Source organism: Rhinolophus sinicus, chromosome 1, assembly GCF_057876585.1.
Source record: "Rhinolophus sinicus isolate RSI-liver-muscle chromosome 1, RSI-T2T, whole genome shotgun sequence".
NCBI lineage: Eukaryota > Metazoa > Chordata > Mammalia > Chiroptera > Rhinolophidae > Rhinolophus > Rhinolophus sinicus.
The window spans coordinates 115101278-115127771 of record NC_142501.1 but is presented as its reverse complement, the minus strand read 5'-3'; the positions used below and the strand labels follow the sequence as shown (position 1 = coordinate 115127771).

Sequence of the window (26494 nt, the reverse complement as noted above, 5' to 3'; positions counted from 1 at the left end):
CAGGGGAAGTGGAGAGTGGGGCTGAATCTGTTGTTCAAGTAACCTACGTAATAGTGAGTGGGCAGCAGGATCACACCTTCTGTGTCTTACCCAGATTCAGTAAACAGAATTTGTCCAAAAGAAGAAAAGAAGGTGAACTGATGCGTGGGGTGATCTTTTTCAAGCTATGTATTGTATTAATATGTTAGAGTTAGCGAATTTTAACGTAATTTAATAGATGGGATTATAAAATCACTAACAGAATCATCTTCCTAGGTGGTTGGGAGACAACTTCAACGAGAGCTACCGGACACCATAAAAAAACTGCCTAAGTCAGAGGCTTCACTGCAGGTTAGATCACATCAGCATATGAATTCAGAAGCTGAGAGGCAGGATTTCAAGACATTAGAGCAACTCCCAAGTCAGGTATGTGTGAAATGTAACCTGTCAACAGTTCATCGATAGTTGATTAATATAAAGTGTTTTAGGATGCTGATTTTCAAGGCAGCTCTCTTTTGTGTTTTCCTTGTACTTAATTTATTATAATTTTATTATCTTTATAATGCACTTCTTCCTTAAATTCTGGCTTCCATCCTGCTATTTGCATTGTATGTGTTTGTAGTCTATACCCTTGGTAACGTTGAGAAATAGGCAGAGTTCCTCATAGAAATCGAGAGACTTTTTTCCTACTAAACAATCTTTTGTAGTGATAGGTCCATGACCACGATGAGCAGCCATTTAAGATCAGAAGATAATGTTTACTAGCACAATTCAGACATTTGTCTTATTTCTTATCATCGCTTTTGTGAACGGTTACAGCATTGGCATATGTTTCATGGACTTCAGACTGACTTGTACAGAAAGTTCATTATACAAACCAGTTGAAGTAGGCATTTCCTTCATTTTGTTTTCATTTTAGAAATATTTTAAAAGTATAGAAATACGTAGATCATTATATTATGCACACCCACAATAGAGAATTAAGAAAATAATCTAGATTTACTATTGTTTTTTTTCTTTTTAATCTTCATTGGGATGCAATTCCCATATCATATTTCAGCCATTTAAAATATACAATTCAATGTCTCTTGTTACATTCAGAGAATTGTGGAACTATCACCACAATTATAGAACATTTCCATGACCCCCAAAAGAAACCCCACATCACTTAGCTGTCACCCGTCTTCCTGTCTCTCCCAGCCTCAGGCAACCACCAATCTACTTTCTGTCTCTATAGATTTGCCTATTTTGGATGTTTCATGTAAATGGAATCACAAGATACGAGGTCCTTTGTGACTGGCTTCTTTCACGTAACATCTCATTTCCAGGGTTCAACCGTGTTGTGGCACATATCAATTGTTAGCTATTTCTTCCTATTGCCCAACATTACTTCACTTTGTGGACAAAATACTTACCCATTCATCAGTTGATGGGACTTTGTGTTGTTTCCACTTTTTGACTGTTAATAATTCTGCTATGAACACGAGTTGACAAGCTATGGGGGAGCCAATGTTTTGATTTCCCTGCCCCCGGATTTCTCGCTCCCAGTCTCACCTCTCCGTGAAGCTTTCTCTGACTGTTCCAATTCTCATTGAACTCATGTTCCTCAGAACTTGTCAGATAGTCTGTGCAGAGCAATCAAGCCCAAAATTTGACATAGTTTTAATTTTTCATGAAAGAGAATTCTGTCTTTCTAAGTATAAGTTTGTCTAAGGGGAAATAGTATTTGATATGATGGCACCTATCCTTGCATAAATTGAAAATGTTTTCTTTAACAGTTGTTAGGATAAAATTAAATATTTTATACCAAACCAATACTTCCCCTTGGAGACATTGATATAATTAAACTTGTATTCTGAAAGTATTTCTCACAATTATGTATAAAATTGAAAGCACGAATCTAATAGAAAATTGTTCAATGAAATGGTCGTTTTCCCCCCTCCATGAAAATAAAAAAAATAAAATAACAGGGAACCAGCCCTTCCTCTCTGCAGCCAGACAGGGTGTACAGATTGATAGCACGTTCTTACTGTACAGTTCTGAGGATGCCTTTTCTGATCTGCCAGAGCATGGTGCTTTCATCTACTCTTCTGAGTGCTTGCTAACACATCCCAACCTAATCAGTTGCTGGGAATGAATTGATTTGGGAAGTTGGGTTTGGCACTAGAGTCCGTTATTTCCATGTCAGTGGCTTTACCCTGCCTCTCATGGTCATGTAAATTGTATGCTCAATCCAGGAGGTGGTATTTGCATTGCAGTCCTTACTCATTACCCACTGAGTGGTACAGAGACATAGTAACGTATAAATTATTACAAGCAGAGAAAATGTACTGTTGGCTAGTGGAATTGGTAAAAGGATTTTAGTACTGGGGTTCTATTCCGGGCTTAATGCTCCCCATTTGCTGACATTGCCAATAGTTTGATGAATGATTTCACTGTAACTGGTGTAACAGACCACTTCCATTGGCATCCCATCCATGTAAATATCAAATTGTATTAGAACTTAAAATACAGCAACACTAATAATGCTAACTGCAAACCCTTTGATTTTACTGTGTGCCGTGTCCTTTTCTATTACATATGTTCCCTAATTTAATCTTCCCCATATCCCAGTGAGGTAGATGCCACTATTGTCTCATTTTATACATGAAGAAACTGAGACCCAAAAAATTTAAGTATTTTGCTCAAGGTCACCCAGCTAATAACTGATGGACTTGGGATAAAAGCCCAGGCATTTTGCTCTTGTTTAATTACTGCCCCTCAAACTATTCCATGAACTGTCTGACTGCCCCCAAGAGTAGCCTGTTAGCTTTCAAACTCCCTGGAATAGGCTGGTAATTCACGTACGTGAATATTTAAAATTAGAGTTGATGGGATGCTTGGAATACAGTATGTGTGACTTCTCAGGTCATTTGTACTACAAGGTATGATAATTAAGTGTGAGAACTCATTCTAGAAAAAGTGCTACATACCTCCTTGCTGACTATCACTACAGTCACAAAGGTCCCTTTGGGAAGCTATGCACCGCTGCCACCACCTAGTTCACAGTTCAAAGCAATTTGGGAACTCTTTTTCTGGAATGGCCATCATTGCTGTCATCATATTACCCTTGATGTCCTGAATGTCATCAAATAGTCTTCCTTTCCATATTTTCTTTATCTTTGGGTAATGACATATTTAGTCATTGGGGCCCAGATCAGGTGAGTAGGGAGGGTGTTGTAATACAGTTATTTGTTTACAGGCTAAAATCTCCCTCACGGACAGCGCCATGTGAGCTGGTGCATTGTCGTGATACAAGAGCAATGAGTCGTTGGCTAAAAGTTCAGGCCGTCTTAACTTTTTCACACAACCGTTTCAGCACTTCCAAAGAGTAAACTTGGTTAACTGTTTGTCCAGTTGGTAGAAATTCATAATGAACAATCCCTCACACATATAAAAAAAAAAGGGGAGCAACATCATGCAACAAGTTTGCGAACTTAATTGTCAGATGTCATAGATCATCAGTACTTCAACATCACTTTTTCTTTATTTTAGCAGCAAGAAGCAAGTGCCCGACATGCAGAGGATGCGCAATGTACCGAGAAGATCCAAGATCATGTGCAAAGGTATAATTTAAAGCAGCACAGAAAGTACCTTGAGTATTTATAAAGCAGACGTGTAGTGTATTATGACAATTAGATCAGTTATAACAATAAACACATGAGTGTGAAGCTGGGTCAAAATGTCAGCTTTGAGCTACCTTGAAAAGAGTAATTTGTGTACATTATCTCTACTTTTGCACATTGTCCACAATTCACAACTAGAAAAATGGCACAATTGCCAAATCATGCGCTTTTGAATTTGTAAGATTTTATGTAGTTGCACCTTCAGATATTTGTTCAGAGATTATGTGGTATGCTTTAAAGTCAATGTGTGAGAATAATTATGTCAAAATATTCACTTTAGGCTTGAAACTCAAAATGCTGTCATAAAAACGATAAATAAAAAGCTAGAGGGCATAATCGAACACCTTCGCAGGAACCTGTCAGGTACAAGCTTGGTAAGTTAGTCTCTTCATTTCTGTCATACTGCAAAGGAATTTTTATGTCTGTCATAGTAGCATATAATACTATTTTAGACAATAAGAACAGTCTCGTTAATAAAAGTACCGTATCCATGTTGATACTACTTGCTGGGAGTAATGTAATTCCTCTCCACAGAGAAAGAAATCTCAGTTCATAAAATTAATGATTTTTGTGGTAAGAATTTTATAAAAAAAGATTGCGATAGTCTAAAGGCAATATTTGATGTATACCACGTTTCATTTATCGTTTCGTTTGTCCAACATTTGGGTTTTTCCAACTTTTGGCTGTTGCTAATTATGCTGTCACAAACATCGGACTACAAATATCTGTTTGAGTCCAGGCATTTGAGTAAGGATTTGATCCAGAATTCTGAATTTCCCTTGAAATGTAAACCCTTTAGTGAGATTTGGAGAACAAATTACTTTTAATGTTCTAATTTGTTTTCTTCATCATTAAAGAATACTGGGTCATTGTGCAAATGTTTCCTGAAAAGAATATACTTTTCTCTTTGTTGGATTTTGAAAAAGAAAACAGATGCAAGTGTAAAAGTAGAAATGAATGTCCAATCAAGGCCTTACATAGTAACATAGTGCTCCTAGCTTTGCAAGTTTAGAAACTAATCTTTTTCCATTCACTTGAGTTAATCATACGCTTTTAAAGATTTAACAGTTCGATGTCAGAAAAGATTGATGTGTCATCCAGGATGACAATTTCCCGATGGACAGGGAAAACTGTATCACTGTTTCCTAAGCAGAACAACATTCCCCTGACATCCTCCTGTCCTCTGGAGGAGAGGCTCCCTAGGATTTCCCATCCTAAGATCGCATTGTGACCCCTGTGGTGGACCAATGACGTAGATGTACCTTCCAGCTGGTGTATTTCAGTCACAGTAGCCAGGTCTAAGCAATTTCATTAGACAGACATGCCCATCAAGGGAAACAGAAGATTGTGCTGATGGTCCTTTTTGTGGCCAAAGAAACTTTGAAAAAAATTTTTGTCTAGACTTCTTGTCAATTAAGTCACATTACGTTAGCATACTTTTCATATGAGTGACATGATAATGTGTTGAAAAGGAGTCTTACGTGAATGGTAGTTCCAGGAGTTGTCACATGGCAGTTTTATAAAGAAATCTATTGAAGTATCAAAAATTGAAGTATCAAAAATTGAAAAATTGGGGATTTGTGGTCTAGATAGCAGAGTAGGTAAATGCCATGCTTGCCTCCTCTCATGACCACATCAAAATTACAACTAAACTACAGAACAATCATCACTGAGCATCACCTGAAGTCTAGTTCAACCAAAGTCGTCCTACCACTAAGGACATACAGAAGAAGTCACCTCGAAACTGGTAGGAGGGGCAGAAAAACAGAACAAGCTGATGCCAGACCCCTGTTTGACTGTTAAAAATCGGGAGGGATATCGTGGATGCGGTGGTCCACCTGGAGGTGCAAGTGGTCCCAGCTCCACACCAGGCATCCTAGCCCAGGATTCCAGTGCTGGAGAGAGATGTCCCCATAACTTCTGGGTGTGGAAACCAGTGGCTGGGTGAGATGAAGGATGGCTAGAGTCCCAGTCAATTCTCTTAAAGGACTTGGGAATGGGATTACTAACTGAGGGACTCACTTGCTCTGAGCTCCAACTCTGGGCAGTAGTTCAAAAGATGTCAGGGACATAAGGAAAGGAAATACGTTTTCTGGCTTTAGGTTGACGGCTGGAAGGGAGCTTTCTCCCACACAGAGGTGCTTGTAGAATCCATTCTTTCTGAACTGATCCATCACCCGTTGCGGTGTGAGACATGGGAGCCGCCATCTCTTGAGTCTACATCAACGTGGCTAACAATGTCCATCCCACCCTGGTGAATCCCTGAGAACCTGCCCCACCTAACTAGGGAGCAAATCCAAGCTGCTTCCAGTGGTGTTTCCAAAAAAAAAAAAAAAACATCCTGTCTTGGCTCGTGCTGCAGACTTTCCTAAAACCTCTCAAATTTTCACAAAACCCAAACAAGCAGTGTGTGGCTTCAGCTGACCTTTACCTCTTGCTGTGCAGACCCAAGATGGCACTAGTGGAAGCTGGCTGTGGTTCACAACTGGAACTCTTCAGGCACCTCCAAAGCCGGTGCGGGTGGCAGCCATCTACATCCTGCTTTGTGGTCAAGCTAGGTAGCCCTGGGCAGGACACAGGCTGCAGCTGAACTAGGCCTGTGGCCGGGCCGCTTCCAGGAGTCCCTAGGGCTGACATACTTGGAGGCCATCTTTGGACAGAGCGGGAGCATCACCGGGGTGCCTGCCAGGAAGATACAACCAAAGTGTATACAGGGTAGACACCAGTGCCATGCTACAGCGAATCCTGCTCTATAGGGGCAGCCCCTGCAAAAACAGCTCCTCCACTGTAGTCATGGTCAGTCCTCAACCAAACAGTCTGACAATCAATACCTCCCATTGACATGCAAACAGCAACCAAGGCTGCACTACAACGTGAGAGTACAGACAACCCACACAAAGGACACTCCTATAGCACCCGGCTCTAGTTAACAGCTAGTACGTGCCACTGGGCCCCACAGGACACCTACTACATGAGGACACTCCAATAGGTCTGGGAGACACAGCAGCCCTACCAAATACATAGAAACAAACACTGGGAGGAAGCCAAAATGGGGAGTCAAAGAAACGTATGCCAAATAAAAGAACAGAGCAAACCTCCAGAAAAATACTGAGCAAGATAGAGAAGAGCAATCTAGCAGATGCAGAGTTCCAAACACTGGTTGTTAGGATGCTCAGTGACCTCAAGGAGAACTTCAACTAACAGATAGGAAACACAAAAATGAAGATAGAAAACAAAAAAATTGAACCAGTCATAAGTGAAGAATAAAATAACTGAAAAAGCGAATGTCTTCAAGGGAATGAAAACTGATTAGATGAAGCAGAGAATCGCATGAGCGATTTAGAAGCTATGGTAGCAGAGACTACCCAATGAGACCAGCAAAAAGAATCCAAACTATGAGGATAGCTTAAGGGAACTCTGAGAATGTCAAGCATAACAACAGTCTCATCATACGGGTAGTACGAGAAGAAGAAAGAAATGAAGGGGTTCAAAATGTACTTGAAGAAATAATGTCTGAAAACTTCCCTAACTTGGTGAAGGAAATGGACATATAAGCCCAGAAATCACAGAGTTTCAAAGAAGATGAGCCCCAACAGGCCCATACCAAGATACGTCAAAATTAAAATGCCAAAGTTTAGATGCAAATAAAGACTTTTGAAAACAGCAAGAAAAAGGCTCTTAGTAATCTGTAAAGGAGCACCCATGAGAGTAGCAGCTGATTTCTCAAGAGCAACTTCGTGGGCCTGAAGGGATTGGCAGAAATATTCAAAGTGATGAAGACATGCCTACAGCTAAGATTTGTCTACCCAGCAAAGCTATAATTAAGTGTCATAGGACAGATAAAGAGCTTTCTGGAGAAAAAAACAAAACAAAACAAAAACTAAAGGAGTTCATCAGTACCAAACCAGTATTATAAGGAACATTAGAGGGACTTCTTTAAAAGGAACAAAAAAGGAAAAACAAAAATATCAATCATAAAATAGCAGTAACTATGTATCTACGCACAATTATTTTACGTGTAAATGGATTAAATGCTCCAGTCAAAACGCAAGGTGGCTGAAAGATAAGAAAATAAGATCCTTACATATGTTCCCTACAATAGACTGGCTTCAGATCAAAAGACACAGAGACTGAAAATAAAGGGATGGAAAAAGATATTTCACGAAAACAACATGAAATTTAAAAAGCTGTGGGTCTAATGCTTATATCACACAATATAGACTTTTAAACAAAGGCTATCACAAGAGTCAAAGAATGACCCAGATATCCCACTTCAGAGTATTTATCCAAAGAAACCGAAAAATGCTAATTCGAGGCGATGTGTACATCAGTATGTTCACTGCAGGATTCCTTACAATGGCCAAGATGTGCATGCGGCCTATCAATGGATGAATGGATGAAGAAGAGATGATACATACATGCAATGGAATATTGCTTGGCCATGGAAGGAAATGGGTTCTGGTCATCTGTGGCGGTATGGATGGACCTGGAGGGTGTTGTGCTGAGTGGAGTGTGTCAAATTGAGAAATACAGATGCAATGTGATTTTGCTTATCAGTGGAATTTAAGAACAGAACAAACAGAAAAAAAACTCATACATACAAAGAATAGTTTGTTGGTTGCCAGCTGGAAGGGGGTTCGTGAAGTGGGTTAAAAGGGGAGAGATTAAAAAGTACAAATTGGTTGTTACAAACTAGTCATGGAGATCCAGGGTATAGTATAAGGAATATATTAATAATATTGTAATAGCAACGCATGGCATCAGATGAGTACGCGATAATTTAGGGTGATAGATGGGAGAGGAGTTAGGAGCAGGGTGCTAAAGGTGAAGGCAGTAAGAAGTACAAATTGGTAGTTCCTAAATAGTCATGGGGATGTAATGTAAAGCATAGGGAATATAGTTAATACTGTCACAATAACTCCGTACAGTGCCAGGTGGGTGCTGCACGAGTCAGGGGGATCACTTTCTTAAATTATATAAATTCTAACCACTGTGCAGTACACATGAAATTAATGTAAAATAATACTGAATGTCAAAAAATCGAAAAATTTATTGTAAGCATACCTAAAACTGATTAAGCTTATACTGTTAAGTCCTGGAATCGCCCCCCCTCAGACAGACAGAGGACACGATAATGCAAGTTACACAGCGAGGTTTATTTCCAGCTAGCTGGGGTCCCCGTCTCTGCCCGACGCAGCGGGTTTTAACAAGGACCCCCAGCCCTTAAAGCTAAGGGTTTTTATATCGTTTCTAAGGCACTCAGTAATTTTCCGTAGTTTTAGGGAGTACAGGTTAACCTACAATTCTCACATAGCTAAGGCATTAAGTCATTTTTTTCAGTCTTAGGGAGTGCAGGTTGAGCTATGCTTAGAGAGTGCACGTTGAGCTGTGCTTCAAAGAGTTAGTTTATAGATAAACTACAAAAGCCTCCATTGCTTCTTCAGAGAACAGGAGATAAGCTGTTAGGCATCTGGTCTCACATAACAATTAGGCCATTAGGTTATTTTAAGCTCAGGGCTGTTAACCCTATCTTAACTTTAAGGTAGCAGTTCTTATGCTAAAGTAGCAGTTCTCATGCTAACAGTCCCTTACAATACCAAAATAATGAGCGACTATAGATTCCTAGGGGAAGTAATTAGCATCGCCACAGAATTATCAGCCACCATAAGCTCTACCGTGTAAATCAAAAGTTTAATTACGACAGGTTTCAACGAATTCAATCAATAGCCCTCTTTCTCTAGAAGACTCTCATCTCAGGATTCCCCCCAGGTGAGATATTACCGGGGTTAAGATATTTGATTCACACAATGTTGAGAGGAAGCATCTGGACTGGGAAGAAAGGGTAGTTCCAGCTGACAAGCCTTCCAACAAGATAAGGGGTGTAGTTGTGAAAGGAATTTCAGAACACTTCCATAGGTCAGGTCAGGTCAGGTCAGGTCCCAAGGAATAGGAAGTTATTCAAAAGAGCAAACAAACATGGAAAGGTGAATAGCGGACAATGTGAAGCTTATGAAAAACTTATGCATTCTGAGAGAAAAGCAGGACAAAGTATGCTGGTCAGCATCCTAAGGGTGAGGAGCTGCCAAGATCTGAAAATAACGCTACGCTCACAGTAACAGTGGTAAGAATCCCCGTAAAATGTACAAGATGAGCCGATCCATAGCAAGTCATGGTTTATGAGTGTGTGGTTGAGGGCGCTGTCTATGAGGGACTCGAGGGGAAAAAGGAACGTACAGAAGACCTCAGTAAGGGGGTGAGGGCTGCCACTGTAGATGAGGGAATGTGGTTTGAAGCACTGGGATGTAGGAAGCTGAGAGCATTTAAAAAGAGGAATAGAAAAGGGTCAAGGACTGACTATCAGGGCTGCTGTTTAGAAAAGAGTTGGGCTGAGAAGACCACAGAAAGGGTGTGGGCATCCTCATCAGTTGCTGCGAAGAAGTAAAGCAGGATAAGGACTAAAGAAAGAGATGACCCTGAAAACTGTTTTAGCGCAGTTATAAGGGCAGAAAGTCAGATTCTTCTGTAAAAGAAGAGAATAAGTGGCGAAAATATGGACCTGGGGATGAGGCCACACATTAAAGAGGGTTAGAGTCCAAGGAGAAAAACAGGATGACAGAAAAAGTCACAGGAATCAAGAAACAGTTTTGTTTTCATATAACATAGAGGAGATGAACTTTAGTTAAAGAGAAAAATATTTACTAGAAACGGAGAAATTGAAACCTATGGAAGAACGCTTACAGAGAATGAGAGTCTTCATCTGATGCTCACGTCAGATGATCACAATAATGTAAGGTGGACTGCAGGGAAGTTTCAGTGATTATCGTAGAAAAATGTGATTCCATAAACCCTGGAAAATCTTGAGCTGTAGATGAAAATGTCTCTGGAGGCATTTCTACAAACCGAAATGTAAATAAGCCACTATTTAAATCAGGTTTAACACTTAGTATTTTTACATGTGAAAACCTCTGTTTTTAAGAAAGTTTGGCAATTTAAATTCCAGGAAACCAATGATGACACTGTAAAATCAATTTGAGCTGTTTTAAGAAAAGTCATTGTTTTTGAAATCTGTCCTTACTGGCATCAGGTTTATAAACTACATTTTATACACCTGTCTACACATATTACTAATGAACTCATGAGGAATAATCTTTTAGAGAAAGAAAAGTGAATCTCTAGATTTTCAAAACTAACTTTCTTTAAAAATGTTTTTCAAAGTCTCAGGATGGAAAGAAACAATTAGAGTACTATAAGAAGTTAACAGAATCTCTGCAATATGATTTGAATCAACAAAAGAAGACAAATGATGGATTAGAGAAAGAGGTTACCAGGTAAGGTTTTGATATTTCAGATCATGTCAACCATTAATTACTATTTAACTGTAACTCTTCCTTGATGAAAACCTAAGTACAAATGTATTTCATATCTGTAATTTTCATAGTTAAACACATTATCCTACTTAAAAATTTACTTCAGAAACTCACAGCACAATCAAACTTGTGTGAATGCCAAAATGTTATACCTACTCTTTAATGATTCCTGTAACTATAATGACAGTGTCTTTTGCATATACTGTCAACTGCGCTCTTCCTGGTCTCCCTTGAATCTTTATTTCTGCAAGATGTCTTTGCTCTCTTTGGTAATCTTTCCTTCCTTTAGTAGTGTTCTTCTCTTCGGCATTCTAACAGTTTAATGTCTAAAAACCTATCTGTGGTTTTGTTTAACATCATCAGAAGTGTTATTGATTTGGCTTCTGTGTTCTTTCTACTTTTTTCAGTTATAAAACATGTCATACATACCAAACCAGATGTATAACCTAAAGAAGAATGAGATGAGTAATCGTCTCACTCAGATAATAATGGAAGTTTCCCAACATCTGGGAAGCCCGCACGTGGCGTGCCCTTGCTGCAAACTGAATGAAGTTTTTCTCTGATTCTCCTCAGTGTTTTTTTTCCCTCCTGTCACTGTCTTTCTCTGCATTGTTTTGGATTCTTCTCATTTTATTAAATTGTGCTGGCAAAGATCTCTTCTTAAAACAGACTTGAAGAGACTGTTACACCTCATCTCTCCAGTGTCCTTTCTTCTAAAGCCCTGCCCTTTCCTTTCCACTCTGACCAGATTTTTCCTTCCGGTTTCTCTTTCTATTTTGAATGATTTCTTTTCTTCCTGTAGACTGTGGTCAGTAGGCTCCGAATGGTATTTTTCTGTCTTTTCGAAACACCCACATATATTATACTTTCCTTCTTCACCTTTGATACTGATCTCTGCTTTATAGCTGATATTTAATAATAGGGTAACGTTTGATACTAACAATCTTAAGCGGATGTTAATAATACTTTAATTATAAGAACCTTTCATCGTTACAATATGATGTCTGTATCATATGTATCACAATTGTTTTATGTTACTCATTTAAGATTATAATTTAATAAGTATGCTCTCAAACTATTATACTGGAATAAATAGGAGAGGTTCATAATTTATAGGTTTGTTTATTTTGTATGATAGACATAATCTCTCTTTAAATAATTATTAAATATTTGTCTTAAAGAATTTGACTTACTCATTTTCTACAATTCTGCAGACTGAAGACACTCTTTCAGAATACAAGGATGCTACATGACAATCAAAATGGAGAGGTTAGTGTCCTTGGAGATTTAGAACCCAATCAATCTGAAATGGATATTCAGAAAAATAGGTTAAAACAGAAGGTAATTTATAATCCGTTTGGAACCCAAAAATCACTTAATTTGGGGAAATATAAACCACTCAATGCTTTTAGCAGTATGATATAGATTTTTCCTTAATTTCATAGACAGAAGCAGTGAAAAAGACCGCTATTTTTCTATATAATTTTTCTTTAAAAGGGCATTCTGTTACCTCTCCTATGTCTCAACCCTGGCTAGTTATCTAAAGCCAAGAAGGACTCTGTTGCATGACCCCCAAAGCACTGGCTCCAAATCAGCTTCTTTCTTCTTTCTTTCTTTCTTTGTTTCTTTTTTCCTTCCTTCCCTCCTTCCTTCCTTCCTTCCTTCCTTCCTTCCTTCCTTCCTTCCTTCCTTCCTTCCTTCCTTCCGTTCATTCGTAACAGCTTGATTGAGATATACTGAACATAGCATGCAGTTCACTCATTTAAACTGTCCAGTGCAGTGCTTTTAGTGTGTTCAAAGCTTTATGCAGTGGTCATCACAAGCAGTTTTAGAACATTTTCATGACCCTGGAAAGTATCCTTGTACCTGTTAGCTTTCACTGTGTGCCAGTCTGCCCTTCCCACTCTTCCTAGCCCTAGGGAACCACTAGTGTACTCTCTGCTCCATATTGTGGTTTTGATTTATTTTTTTCTGATGACTAACGATCCTGAGCAATCTTCTCACAGGCGTATTATCCATTCATATATCTTCCTTGAAGAATTGATTATTCAATTCCATTGCCCATTAAAATTGGATAGTCTTTTTCTTGCTGAATTGTAAGAATCTTTGTATAACCTAGATACAAATTAGTTATCACATACAGGATTTTCAAATATTTCTCCCTTTCATTAGCTTGCTTTTTAGTTTTTCAATGTGTCCTTTAAAGCATAGCATTTTTTTATGCATGATTATTACAAGCTTTCAATTTGTAAAACATAATAATAATAATAATAATAATAGTTGCAAAACGCATTACAGCAAAGTGCAATAAAAGAAGATATGTCTGTAATTTATACTGCATAAGTTATGTTGCTTATTATATCTTTTTATAATCCAGAAGTTGTGTCTATTTTTTCCTTAACTCCCCAATGGAGTGGCTGAAATAAACCACAGTTATTTGGCTCACAAATCCATACTTAAGAAGAGTGTGGCCAGGGCCGTCTGTCTCTGTTCCCCTCAGCTTCAACTGGGGCAGCTCCGTGGCTGGTGGCTGGAATCATTTGAAAGTCTGTTCAGCAATGTGTCCGGTTGTTGGTGCCTACTGTTGGTCGGCACTCTAGCTGGGGCAGACAGCAGGGACACCCACACCTGAACAGCCGGCTCGCACTGTGGCCCGAGCCCCCCACAACACGGGGCTGGGTTCCAAGGTTCAGATCCTCAGAGACATAACCAACAGGAGCAGTGTTGCCCTTTGTGAAGGAGTCTTGGAATTCACACGGAATCTCTTTCAACATATTCTGTTCATTAGGAGCAAGGCACTAATGTTGACCCATATTAGACTGTTTTTATGCAATGAATATTTCAAAATTTACGGACACATTTAAAAACCAGCTTGATCTATCCACTGTCCACAATTCTTTATATTCCTCCCACATGGAAAATACACTCATCCCTACACAATACTCCCCACAAGTCTCAAGTTTATGGCATCAGGCTCAGGTTCGAGTCTAAGATTTTACCATGTGAGTCTGGTGCAAATGGGGATGAAGGGCCTGGTTTTTGGTTTCTAGGATAAAGCCCCTTGAGGACAATTCCTTTCAATATGAAAACATGAGAATGGAAGGGACAAGTTATCTACCACCCACACACCCAACATTCTGCTCGACTGCTGAAGTTTCCCCTGCAGAAATGGAAAGTGGAAGGCACCTTAGTCCATAGCAATTCTGAAATACAGCCTGATGTGTGCTGTCCGTTCTTGGATTAGGACTCAGTGGTAACCTTGCCAGTGCTTCTCCATGGCCCTTTGCTGTGGCCTGTGAGCTCTTTGTTCTGTGCTTTTCATAAGAAATGACCTGTGCTTGCAGCCCTTTCCTCAGCATCATTCCTCCACGCGAATGCCTAAGACCCACAGGCCTCCTCTTAGTTTTCACTCTCTTGGTTTTTATTAGTCCAAGGTAACAAGCTGGTTGTTTGCTACTTGATCATCCTAAAAGCTTGGCGTTGCGTGTGAGTTATTGGGGTTCGTGCCACTAGAAAAGCCACCGTCATAAATCGTTTTGAGAGAAGCTCTTGGGCTTCCTGTAGCTGTTGCAGGACCATGCCTTTAAAATTCTTATACTCTGTAGATCCTTCCAGGAATTTAAGGCCCCACCTTAACCCTTTTGAGGTCTCGAGGAAGAGTTTTACACTCTTCTCTTCATCCTTATATCATGTCCTCCTGGGAGCACAGGGAATTTGATCTTCACCCAGAAGCCATTTCTTTCTTTTAGCATGATTTGCCCTGTGGGGACCTTAGGAGAGGCTGTAAATGGGAAACAGAAACGGGACCTGTGGGAGAGGCTGTAAATGGGAAACAGATATTTGAACACAATATGTCCTGGTTCCTTTACAGTTCATAGTCTTTCGTTAGCTCATGTATCTCATGGATTTTACTTTGTTACTTCATAGCAAGAGTCCCCTTTCATCCAGATTTCAGACTCATTTTCTTCACTGGCTGAGAAGCTCTTGCTGTCAGCCTCTTCAGGGGCCAGCAAGCCCCCAAGAAGCGTCTCTTGGAGGCCCTGTGGTTGTCATTCTCACTCTTCTCCACATCCTTTCGGGTTCCACGTCCCTCCTGGTGCAAAGGCACTCCTACAGGCTTTAGATGGCATTCCTTGTGGCCTCACACCATTTTGAATATCAGTAACAATGCCAGTTATTTATTGCTGCTCAAGAAACCAACTCAAAAGCTAGTGGCTCAAAACAGCATCTGTTTTGTTCCAAAGGAATGCAGTTGGATGAAGGTCTGTGAGACCAGCTCATTTCTTTTCCACTTGGCATCAGCTGGGTGGCCATGAAGCTGCGAATGAGAATCATCTAAAGGCTGTAACACACACATGTAGCAGTTGAAGCGGCCTTTTGCCCGGGACATCCGCTGGGCCCGTCGCAGCGCAAACATCTATTGGAGGCCTGACTGTGTGGCCTGGGCTTCTTCATTCTGCACAGCTGGTGGCTGGGTTCTCAGGCCGAGCTTCTCGAGAGACAAAGTCACGTGGAAGCTGTATCACATTTCCTGCCTCAGACATAGCATTCTCACAGCAGTTCTGCCCTATTCCATGCACTAGAATCCAGTGACTCACTAAGGCCAGCACATATTAAAAGAGAGGGAATTTCATGGAGAAATGTCAAGAATTTGTAGGCATGTTTTAAAAACACTATATCCACTCACCTCGTCTTACCAAATAAGCATTGTATCTACAGGAAAGTAGTTCTACCCTGCTCAGTTCCACTGAAATTCCAGGAGATTTGTTGTTGTTACTATTGCTGTTTAGGATGTTCTCGTATATCTTGGAAAGTAAGAGAGGATTACGAGACAGCGTTATTGAATTAAGACTTTTGTTGTTGGTGAAAAAAATGTAGCGCTCATCTCACTAAACATTCACAGTGTGAGATGTGATTTCTCCTTAACCTTGGGAATCATTTCTTCTTGGAAAGCAATTCAAATTGCCATGAAACATTTGTAGCTGACAGAGGCCGAAGTAACTCGGATGAGTTACTTGTAACTCCCTACAACTTCTTAAGAAATTATGGAGAGTTAAAATGGGGAACAGGTGAGAGACTATCAACTGGGAGGTGACTTATAGTCATTTTATAGAAGAAAGACATGAAACAAGCATTCAAGAAATAGTAGAAAATCAAGTGCAGATGTCGTGTGGCAAAGTCGATGACAGTAAAGGATGCATTTTTGAGACTCCTGGTGCTTTTATGTTCGTTCTTCATTCTGAGTAATTCAAGGTTCCACATTCTAAGACTCTGCTACAGTATCGATGACATTTTATTGCAACTGAATTGATTTCAAAAGTTGATACTGGTTTGGGGTTAGACTATTCTCAGTCAACTTCCTTCGTAACCAAATTATACTATGTTACTCATTCAGAATGACGATCTCACAGCAAAACTGGAAACTGCATCTTCAGAATGTCTCCATCTGTGGGGTGGCCAGTTGGCTCAATGGTTAGAGCATCGTGCTCATAACACCAAGGTCGCTGGTTCGATTGCCACATGCACCAGTTAGGTACACCCTCCACAGCTAGATTGAAAACAATGGCTGGAGCTTGGAGCTGAGCCCCCGGTGGGTGGGTGGCCGGTTGGCTCAGTGGTTAGAGTGCAGCGCTCATAACACCAAGGTTGCCGGTTCGTTTCCCGCATGGGTCAGTGAGCTGGACCCGCCATAACTAGTAGATTGAAGAGAACGATTTGACTTGGAGCAGAGCTGTGCATCCCACAACTAGATTGGAAACAAACACAATTTGTTTTAAACAGTTTTTTAAAAAGGATGTCTACATCTTGTTGAAGAAAATCAATCTTAACAGGAGTTATTATCTATAAAGGAGTACAAAAGTCATGTGAAAAACTAGAGAATAAAAAGAAGAGGAGATAAAAATTATTGAGCCTCAAAATTCATATAGTCACGAATGAGGTAGAAAAGCGTGAAGCAGAACACTAAAAATTCTGGGATATTGAAGACTGAGCAAGACAGGATGTAGTAGAAAACATTTTTTAAATCTGTTTTTACAGGTTAATTCACTGATTACCATGCCTTAATTCATTTCACTGCAGATGACGTTTGGATATACGTATTGTACGTCATTCCCCTATTCCGTTCACAGCGGGTACTTTTTTATTTTCAGATTTCTGGAACTAAGGTGGGATTTGCCTCTCCTTCTTGATATTTCAGTTCCCATCACTATTATCACTCAGTTGATCTTTGAGAATCATTCTTTGTGGAAAATGATTTTATTTTTAAGGCCAGTTGATATAAAACGAGACTATTAGGAAATAAAGAAAAAGGGTGATTTAAAAATTGCACCATACTCTTAGATTATTAAGTCATATTGTTCAATTTTTAAAATTTCAAATTGATTCTCTTATTGGAACAGTCAGATGAGATGATTCGAAATATTTTCATAATTCAGATGTATTTCATTCCATATTGATGATAAGTATTTTAAACTTCAGCTTTTTTCACATTTAAATTGCCCTCCAAATCATTGACTTAAAACTAAAGAATACAAATAGACTATAATTATTCAGGTTATAATTATTTTTAAAATGTATCCTTTCCGTTGGCTTTAGGAACAAGCAGCATGTCAAGAAAACGTAGACCCGTTAAATGACCGTGGTGACAGAATTCAACGTCTGCAGGTCAGAATTCAACGTCTGGAATCTGAACTCTCCAAAGCGAAACATTTTAAAATAGAATTGGAAGAATGTAAGCGCCTCTACCTAGAGGAATTAAAAGTTACAGCATCTTTGGAAAAGAAACTAAACAAGTAAGTCCAAACAAAGAGAAAAATCAATCGAGCTCATTAATTTGCCTCTAAAGTCTAATTTTTATCCAGGCAGATTCCCGAGATTAATAGGAAGTGAAAGCTTACTAAATAGTATAATTTTGGAAAATGATGTTAGTGAATAAATTACTTTTAAAATGTTAGTTCAGGATGCATCTCTCCCATTTTTGGTTTTACATGACTGTATTTTTCCTTCTCACGCTTTTCATAGCCTTAATCTGATCTACCAGTCTCTAAGCAAAGTGTTTTTGAAGCTTTGTGATTTAGACAGCGCTATTTATTATAAAATTTCTTGTCAAAATTTCCCTAAATATGAGGTAACTATTTACTATAACAACTTAAACCCAAAGGGTTAAGTACTCTGCATATTCTGGCACTTGGTAAATGTACTTTCTCGATTGTGCTCTGTGTTTTTGTCTCTAGAGGTCGCTTTCGGACAAGCTGTTTTTTCTAGTCTTTTGGATGTACACAGAGGCATACATGTGAAATATAGGAGAAGGTTAACATAGGGGTGAAGGGTAGTGTAACTGACTAAGTGGCTATAAAAATAAGGCGGTCAGCCTGAGGGGGTGTGTGGAAGACAGAAAGGGCAGATCCCACCTCCAGTGCCTTGGTAACAGTGTCATAAGCTACATGCCCCTGGAGCTGTTTCAGTTCAGTATGATCACCAACCAGGCTCTCTTGTTCTCCCCCAGAGGCTGTTGTTCTAAATGACGCCTCAGTGCCAAATGGTTAATTTCTTCAGGGTAATGAGGGGATTACCCAAGGGCAGTGAAAGCAAATGCTTGAAAATAGCTTTGTGGGATTTCAGCAAATTTCTAAACTTGTTTACTATGTATGTCTCTTAGCAATCCTCAAGAATCTTATGGGTTCAGCCATTCCAGAAGGCAGAAAGTATTATCTGTTAAGCCGTCAACATCACTGATAGGCCTTTTCCTCCCCTCCCTACTTTGAATTACTTCTTAGCCTGGCTTCCCCACAGAAACATATGTACCGGTTTAAAACAATTTGAAACATATCCTTGTACTTGGTAGGTCTGCCCTGACATATTTTCAGTGTTCGTTTCATGGGCAATTCCACTTACTATTATGGAAACATTAAGAACTGCAAATCATTAAGGAAAAAATAAAATACTAAGTCTTTGCTCTTACAATCTTCACAGGATTAAGGACACGCTGGCAGAGATGAGAACCCAGCTTCTCATGAATGCACCACAGAACTCTTTACTCAGCACGGCTCCCAGGAGGCCAGACCTGCACCTCCCTTGTGTTGGAAGGCTAAATGATTGGTTCCGACCTCAAGGAAGTCTCGCTCCAAGAGAGCAGTGGGTGATTGCTACGTCAGCCCCACAGACTTCTAATAATGGCACGTGCACCAACTTGATGAAGGTTAGTTATATTACCTTCTTTCCTTTGGGTTTCAGATTTGTGATGTAATTCTTGTTCTTAACTTGGTCGGAGATTCTGAGTTGTTTCATTGACTAATGCACACAACGTAAAGGGCATAATTGTGTGTGCTAATGTAGAATGGAGACAGAAATTTGACCATCTTTTGTAAGTCCCTGCATCTCCCATGTTTTAAGAGCTACCTGTCATTAACTGTATTCAATAAATGTAATTAACTGACACATTTTAAATTTCTGGAAAAGCTGCTTTTCAATTAGATTTTACAAATGAAATATTACTACCTAACAACGAACGGTATGCTTTGAGATGCTTTGGCTTACTTCTGCATTGTTTTTAATTTGGCGATGGTTTATAACAATTTTAGTTTTCCTACAGCCCAGTTTCGCCATCCCTAAGCGTAAGTGAATGATTGACATTTACTAACTAAATGTGGATGTTTCTTATTTCAATGAAACCGAGGTAAATCCTTTTTATGAATTCGGCAAACTTGTAACCCTGGAAAGATTAACTTCTCTTTCTAAGTTAAAAGTTGTCATCTTTTTACATGATAGTACATCCTTAATTTCTGTTTTACTTATAGCATTTTTATTTCGATGATTTAAAATGTCTTGCTTAAAAAGTAATAATAAAATAAAATGTCTTGCTAAGCCACAGTACATTTTCGAAAGAGGTAAATTGAGCAAATATTTGAATTTTTAAAATGAAGTTCACTTATATCTGTATATCTCGGCATCACTTGAATAATTGATGACTGAGATGGCAATGAAATGGGGTCGTTACTAGCAACTTGTTTTCTTTGTGCAATACTGTTATTAAAATGTCCATTTTGATCTCATTTCTTTAGTTCTTCACCGAGCCAGGATTTCTGTTTGGACCTTTTTTATAGTTCTCATACCTTTGGTAAAGTAGTCCTTCTGTGCATTAATTTTGCTCCTGAACTCATTGAACTGCCTCGTGAGTTTTCTTGTATCTCATTGAGATTCTTCCTGGCTGCTATCTTGAAATCTCTATCACGTAGATCACAATCTTTCGTGACTTTGACTTGGTTTCTGGAGAAGTGTCGTTGTCTCAGTGTTACCCTGTTACCCTGGTGGTTCATGCTGCTGGATGGCTTGTTCCTCTGCAGGCTCATTGGAAGTAGTGAACACTTTCTTATTGATGTACATTTTGATGTGAGCAATTCAGCAGGTAGATAATTAGACGTCTCTGTTTTGTTTTTCAGTAGCTGATGCAATAGCACAGTTTCTGTTTTCTTTCACTGGTGCTACTTGTGCCTAGGGGGTCCAAGTGTGGGGGCTTAGCTGTGAGTGTGGGAGTGCTGGCCTGGGTGACCAGCATGATGGGTGTTGCCGCTGTATCCAGATCACGACGTTCGCTGGGCACCAGCACCTTGGGAGGGAACAGGGGAAAGCGCTGGTTGAGGAGAGCCTGTCTTGAGCCCACTGAGCTCACCTGGTTCCCTGTGGCCCTGGTAGGACTGTGCTGTGGTTGGAGGCTGGAGAAGTATTTCTGCTGCTGCTACTGGTCTCTGGTGGTGCCAGCACTGCTGCAACTGGGGAGGGTTGGGATTCTTGTGGAGGTGGGGGGATGCTGCTGCTGCCCCTCTTACCCTCCACTGGGCTGTGATGTGGGGGCTGCGCCCCAACCCCTCCACTGCTACTGCCTTTGCTGGGGATTCAGGCTCAGCCTGTCCACCTGGAACCAGGTGTGGGCCTGTTCCTGTCCTTCCCCCCATCCTGCCTCCCTTTCACTTCCCATACACCCTCCTTCCCTTTACAGCTGTGGGATCTTTTAGGCATCCTAGTGTGTGGGACAGAGGAACCTCTTTTGGGCTAGAGATGTCCAACTAGTTATAGATGTTAGAGGAGATGCAACGTTGTTGTGTCATTTGCCATAATGTTGACATCACCTTCTAAGATAGCCATTTCTGTCAATGCAGATTGGTTTGTAATTTGATGGTATTTTTATGGCCCACTTAATGACAAGCAAAATAGCGTAGGCCTGTGCTAAATGAGGTTTCAACCTTGTTTTTTCATTTAATTTCATCATAACATAGCATAGCAGAGCCAAGTATTTTGAGATAGCCTTTTGGTCGTATAGGATCTCAGTGCTTCGAAGTGCTGACATTGGAATACTGGGTACAAAAGGAAAGTGTATGTCTAATGTTTTGTAAGTTGTTCAGCATGATACGTACTTCAAATGGTCTCTTTAGTCGTCTCCAGAAAAATCAGAAGATGAAAGAGTGTAAATGCAGAAGCTATGCAAGAGAATATGCTTGTGGACATTTTTTCTTTAATTAATTTTTGGTAGGAAAGATGTGTTTAGTTTTTCAGTATTTCTAGATAAACGAGAAATGGTTTATTTTAAACTCAATACCGTTTTTCCAAGTTAGCCACTATCCCCCTGTGGGGCGTTGTTTTGCCCAATCGTGCAAGCCTGATTAAGAGAGATGAAAAAGCGCTACTCCGTCAAGATACAGAGATACGTCTCCCAATCACGACAGAATGCTGGAAAGACTTATGGTCCAGCTGTGATGATGTGAGGTTGGACAGAAGTGTGCTAGGAGATAAAGAGAAATCTCTTTTGTGGTATAAGTTTTGCTTGCTACAGATTACCACAACATGGTTAACGCATTTGTTGGTTGGTATCGGTCAACCAAGTTTTATTTTCAGGAAAAGAAAGGTTCCTTTAAGGAAGAATTTCCTCAGTTCGAGTTTGCTTTCTATCATTAAAGATTTTCTCCTTCAAGTTCTCGGTCCTGTGTTGAGAAATGTTTGTGCTTTATATATTGAGTGTATTGACTGCTATTAATCGGAGTTTTGATATCAGTCTCAGTTTCCTTATTTTTTTTCATGACTTTAAAGCTTCCAATTATTTAGAAAGTTACTATTTTGTTTCTCATGCCTCAGTATTGTTGAACTACATGACAAAGTTTTAGGTATTCATTTTGTCTGAGTCAGAAATTGATGGCAATTTCCTGAATATGAGGAAGTAGCTGGCATGTTACTCTAGCCTCAGTAAGAAGTCCTAAAGCCCATTCCTGGCCCGCAGCTCATTGGTTTTGTGACCTCAGGTGACCTCTGATCTCTCTGAGCTTGATTGCCTGTTATGTACAATTACGGACTTTGACTAAATCAGTGACTTTCTGACTTCAAAAATATTTATTTTTCAGTCTAATACGAGTCTTTAAAAAAAATTTTGAATGAAACTATATGATATAAAATATAGACAAGTAGAGCTGCCTAGCTAACGGAGACATGGAGACTCTGAGATTTTGTGTTCCTGCGGGGTCCCCAGTGGAACCTTAGATTTCTATGGGACAGAGTCTGAGAAGTACCAGTTATGAGAAAACCCTTCTAGTGAAACTCCTTTGAATTAAAGTTCGTGGATACATTCTTTTCCTGTGTATAATTTTCTCACCTGTCTATATTTTTGAGTAATGGAAAGGTATAAATAAACTTGCAGAAGCATTCTCCTTCTGAATATTGGACTACAAGCTACTTCTACTATCTGAACACAATCTTCACCTACAAATAAACATAAAGATAATCGAAGTAAATATCTAGGAAAAGGGCTTTGGGGAAAAGAGAATAACGTTACATTTGCAGTTCCCTAATTCAAGTCACAGAAAAATGTGATTTGCATTTTATATATTGTTGATTAATTGGAATTAAAACTGTTTCATGACAGGCCTGTCCCTTCACCTGGTATTGGGTTGTTGTTTTTACAAGGCCGTCTAGTAATGTTGTCACATTATTCATTTTATAAGCCTTTTCTATGAAGCTATTGACAAAAAGGTGTTATGGAAAACAGTCTCTGCAAATATTGGAAACCATGATGGCCAACAGATTTGTCTTCACCCCTGAATTTGTAAAGGCATTGGGTGTCATATTATCGTTGTCACCACACTGTCTATTACGTTCTGGACATTATTGTAAGCCCCGTTTTGGTCATGTAGTGAGAGGATACCTTTCAGAAGGAAGGATTAAATAAGAAAACTTTAGACTGGGACACTTGCAGTATAGAGTTTGAAATATTCCCATACATTTCGTAATTAAGTAGACTAACTACAACCACTCGAATACTTCAAAAATTGGGCCTCCCTCATTTGTAGAAAGAATACGAATTTACAATTAAATAATTATGTATTCTTTTCGTTGTTACTAATTCTTTAGTCATGAATCAGAAACTAAATTTGAAAACTGGGTCTAGGCCATACTTTCTAAGTCAGATTTCCTGTAATCTTTGTGTCCATACAAATATAAATGTTTCAGTCATAATACAGACAAGAAAATAGTTTTTGTGATTGTTGCAGCCAGCAGAATTTTCACGTGACGTGACAGGGCCACAATCATCATTTTATGTATTTAAGGTTCTATGCTGAGAAATAGCCTAGAACACACCGTAAGATTAATTTTAAAAGTGCAAGAAACCATTAAGATAAAAAATCCATAAAGGAAAAAATCCATTAAAGTTAAAAAAAAACTGATTAAAGTTTTATAAAGGGCTGTTTTTCTAAGGATTGAAAAGTAATGCTTTCACTGTAAAATATGACTTGTTTGATTCTTTGTAGGAATCAGATCACACCTCATCCTTCTGAAATTGTGTGTATTCAGTAGACCAATTTCAGCTGCACTTTGGTCGGATTAGTCTAAACAGCATCACCTATATATGTTCTCTATTAAATTAAAATGAGTACAAATTTATTTTATTTATGTGATTACTTTTGTGTGTATTTACACAATGCCCAAGCAAGGTCTACTCTTTAAAGGTGTTATGTAAAGGCCACATTCCTACATTAAAGCCTCTTGTTTAACTTAAATACTGTAACTAAGATTTGATTTATTTCAGGAGCAGCAGAAGTTGGTGGAAAGCATAACTAGAGATGTAGAAGAAGGTAGGTGGCCAAAATGTACTGATTCCAGTTAGATACCATTAATTTCTGAAATAAACAATAAAGAGTATGGCATCCTTCTCCATGTTTTGATAATAGATACTACAATAACTATTTTCTCATGCATTGCAAGTGGGAAAGTTGAAAGCATAAACAAGCATTATGAAGAATACATTTCTTCCTCATTTATTCATCACGTGTAGCCTTTCGAAAACCTCAAAGTCCATGTATCTCTTTTTATTTCTGGCCGTCCCCTTCCTTTCCTCTACCACCCATATGGAACTTTTAACTTGCACATTGAAAACTGGGCTTCATCAACCTATCCTGTTTTTGCTAGTGATATAAGGCCCAGTAACCAGGCTCATCTAGTAATACTTAGGCAATTACAGTCCATATAGCTGTCACCTGATCGGTGACATTTAAACCTCCAGTCATTGACTTTGTCATTGGTTTACCTTTTACCTTCAGGAGAAACATCACATACTTTTGCATGGTTAAAACCACCCAAATCAATTTACTTCTTGCCAAATAATTCGGCCTTCTCTCTTGCTACTAACTCTAGTCTGCCCCTTTGCTCTAGCATCTATTGATAGCTAAACTAGACTACTTCTCATTCCATGCTGTTCTTCCCCACTCTAGTCTTTGCATCTGCTTCTTCCTTCTATGTGGCATGCTTTTTCCTTGTCCTTCAGATACGAACATACGTATCACCGCCACCAAAAGGCAGACAATATTGACACAAAGCCAGGAGGTCCCTTCTATGTGTTCCGATAATGCCCTGCTTTATATTTGTATGGTATATGTGACTCTGAATGGAAATGGCCTGTTCACCTGTTTTTCCAGTTTAGAGTAGGTGATGGTTCTGGGGTGGACCATGTCCTCTTCACCTTGTAACTTCAGTGCTTGTTGTACTACCTTAGCACATGCTTGTTGAATAAATGAATGAAGAATGAGACAATCAGAAGCTCTGAAACTTAGCAGGAAGAGCAGTTAACTCAGTGTGCAGCCATGGGCAAGTGATATGTAATAGTAATCTCCTATTGGGTAGTGGAGTCTTCATAGGTTTTTTTCATTCTTCTTAACATGTATACTTACATTTTAGATAAAGAGTATGATTCTTTCTTTTTTTTTCTAGCTGATGCTGAACTTCAATCTGAACACCGTCTACTTTGCTCTAATATCTAGTGATGATCTAGTTTTGAATGCATCACAAGAATATATGTCGTTTTTGAGTAAGAACTATATGATCTGAAATATAAATAGTTCACCTTTACTGGGCTGTTTACATAGCATTTTCCTTCTTTCCCATTAAACATATGGCATGTGAAAATTCTTACTGAAGGAAAATATTTTCGTTTCATATGTGTATATGAAAATCTATATAGTATTCAAACTGTGTTTCTTGGCGTCTAACTAGCTTTGGAGCAGATTTTGTGGATGAAAACAAGCAGTGTTAAGTTTTACATACTCATGCTGCCCAAATACTAGCTGTTTATCCAACACCCAAACAACCAAGTTGTCATTAATACTGCAGTGGTGTAAACTGATAGCTATTTTTCAATTTTCCAATATTTATCACTGTGTATGAACCTAAAAATTTTCACAGACATCATTTTGATATCTGCTGTTATGGTTACGATCAATGTTTGGATGTATTACAGTTGTTATAGTGCCATAAATCTGATTATATTAATATATAATTTTAAACACAGATTCATAAAGCTGTCCTCTTACAGAAATAAAATTTGTCTAAGGTTTTTCACCTTTTCTAGTCATTGATTTATCGATTTGTTTTTTGGAAACAGTCTTAAAATTAAGAAGCTTCTGGTTACGCCGACTTGGCAGAAATGTCACACAAGTGATGCTGAGTTCTTCCCAGTGCAGCAAATCTGGAGGCACGTGCTGGATTCCGTTACTGGCAATGTTGACTTTGATCGTGTGGTTAAGAAGCGTCGCCGAGTTTGTCCACCATAAAATTACTATTTCCCCTTGGTTATTCCCTTATCTCTTGTGTGCAGATACCCTGAGACTCTGTAAATATATCGTCAATCCTCAAAATCTCACCCACTAGATGGAGCACCCATTGATGACTCTTGCTGAATCAATGCCTTGATGGTTGCCAAATGATTATAGTATGATTCTGTCATCCCTCCTGCATTGATCAATACATCCAACGAAACACGCAAACAGATGAGGGAGGAAGGAAAGCTTATTACTTTGGTGCTTAAATGCTCCTGATTTGCCCAGTGGTAGCCATTTCAAGCTCACAGCATATCTTTTTGACCTGTCCCCATTATTCTTTGAGCACATCCTTCCTCTCTCGACAAGTTGTTCCAAGCTCATCTTGCAGTTGTCCGCCCCAGCCCTGCCATTG

At 39.2% G+C, this 26494-nt stretch overlaps 1 protein-coding gene and 1 long non-coding RNA gene across 3 annotated transcripts in view; one reads left to right on the top strand and one right to left on the bottom strand.

The window, feature by feature from the left end:
- LOC148759234 (ankyrin repeat domain-containing protein 26-like) overlaps positions 1-25882 on the top strand; it is a 35741-nt gene extending 9859 nt beyond the window's left edge. The window contains exons 6-14 of the mRNA XM_088788905.1: positions 256-405; positions 3514-3584; positions 3925-4018; positions 10860-10972; positions 12226-12280; positions 17606-17802; positions 18983-19208; positions 24078-24123; positions 25256-25882. Of these exons, the coding sequence (XP_088645031.1) occupies positions 256-405; positions 3514-3584; positions 3925-4018; positions 10860-10972; positions 12226-12280; positions 17606-17802; positions 18983-19208; positions 24078-24123; positions 25256-25305 (1002 nt within the window). The 3' untranslated portion in view covers positions 25306-25882. The remainder of the gene's footprint in view (positions 1-255; positions 406-3513; positions 3585-3924; positions 4019-10859; positions 10973-12225; positions 12281-17605; positions 17803-18982; positions 19209-24077; positions 24124-25255) is intronic.
- The window catches only part of LOC148759233 (uncharacterized), a 41552-nt gene continuing 18544 nt past the window's right edge, over positions 3487-26494 (bottom strand). The window contains exon 3 of one of the 2 annotated variants that reach the window (XR_016018041.1): positions 3487-6326. This is a non-coding gene — a long non-coding RNA (uncharacterized LOC148759233). Of the gene's footprint in view, positions 6327-19221; positions 20616-26494 lie in introns of those variants that run through there. The other variant, XR_016018042.1, reaches the window with a different exon arrangement.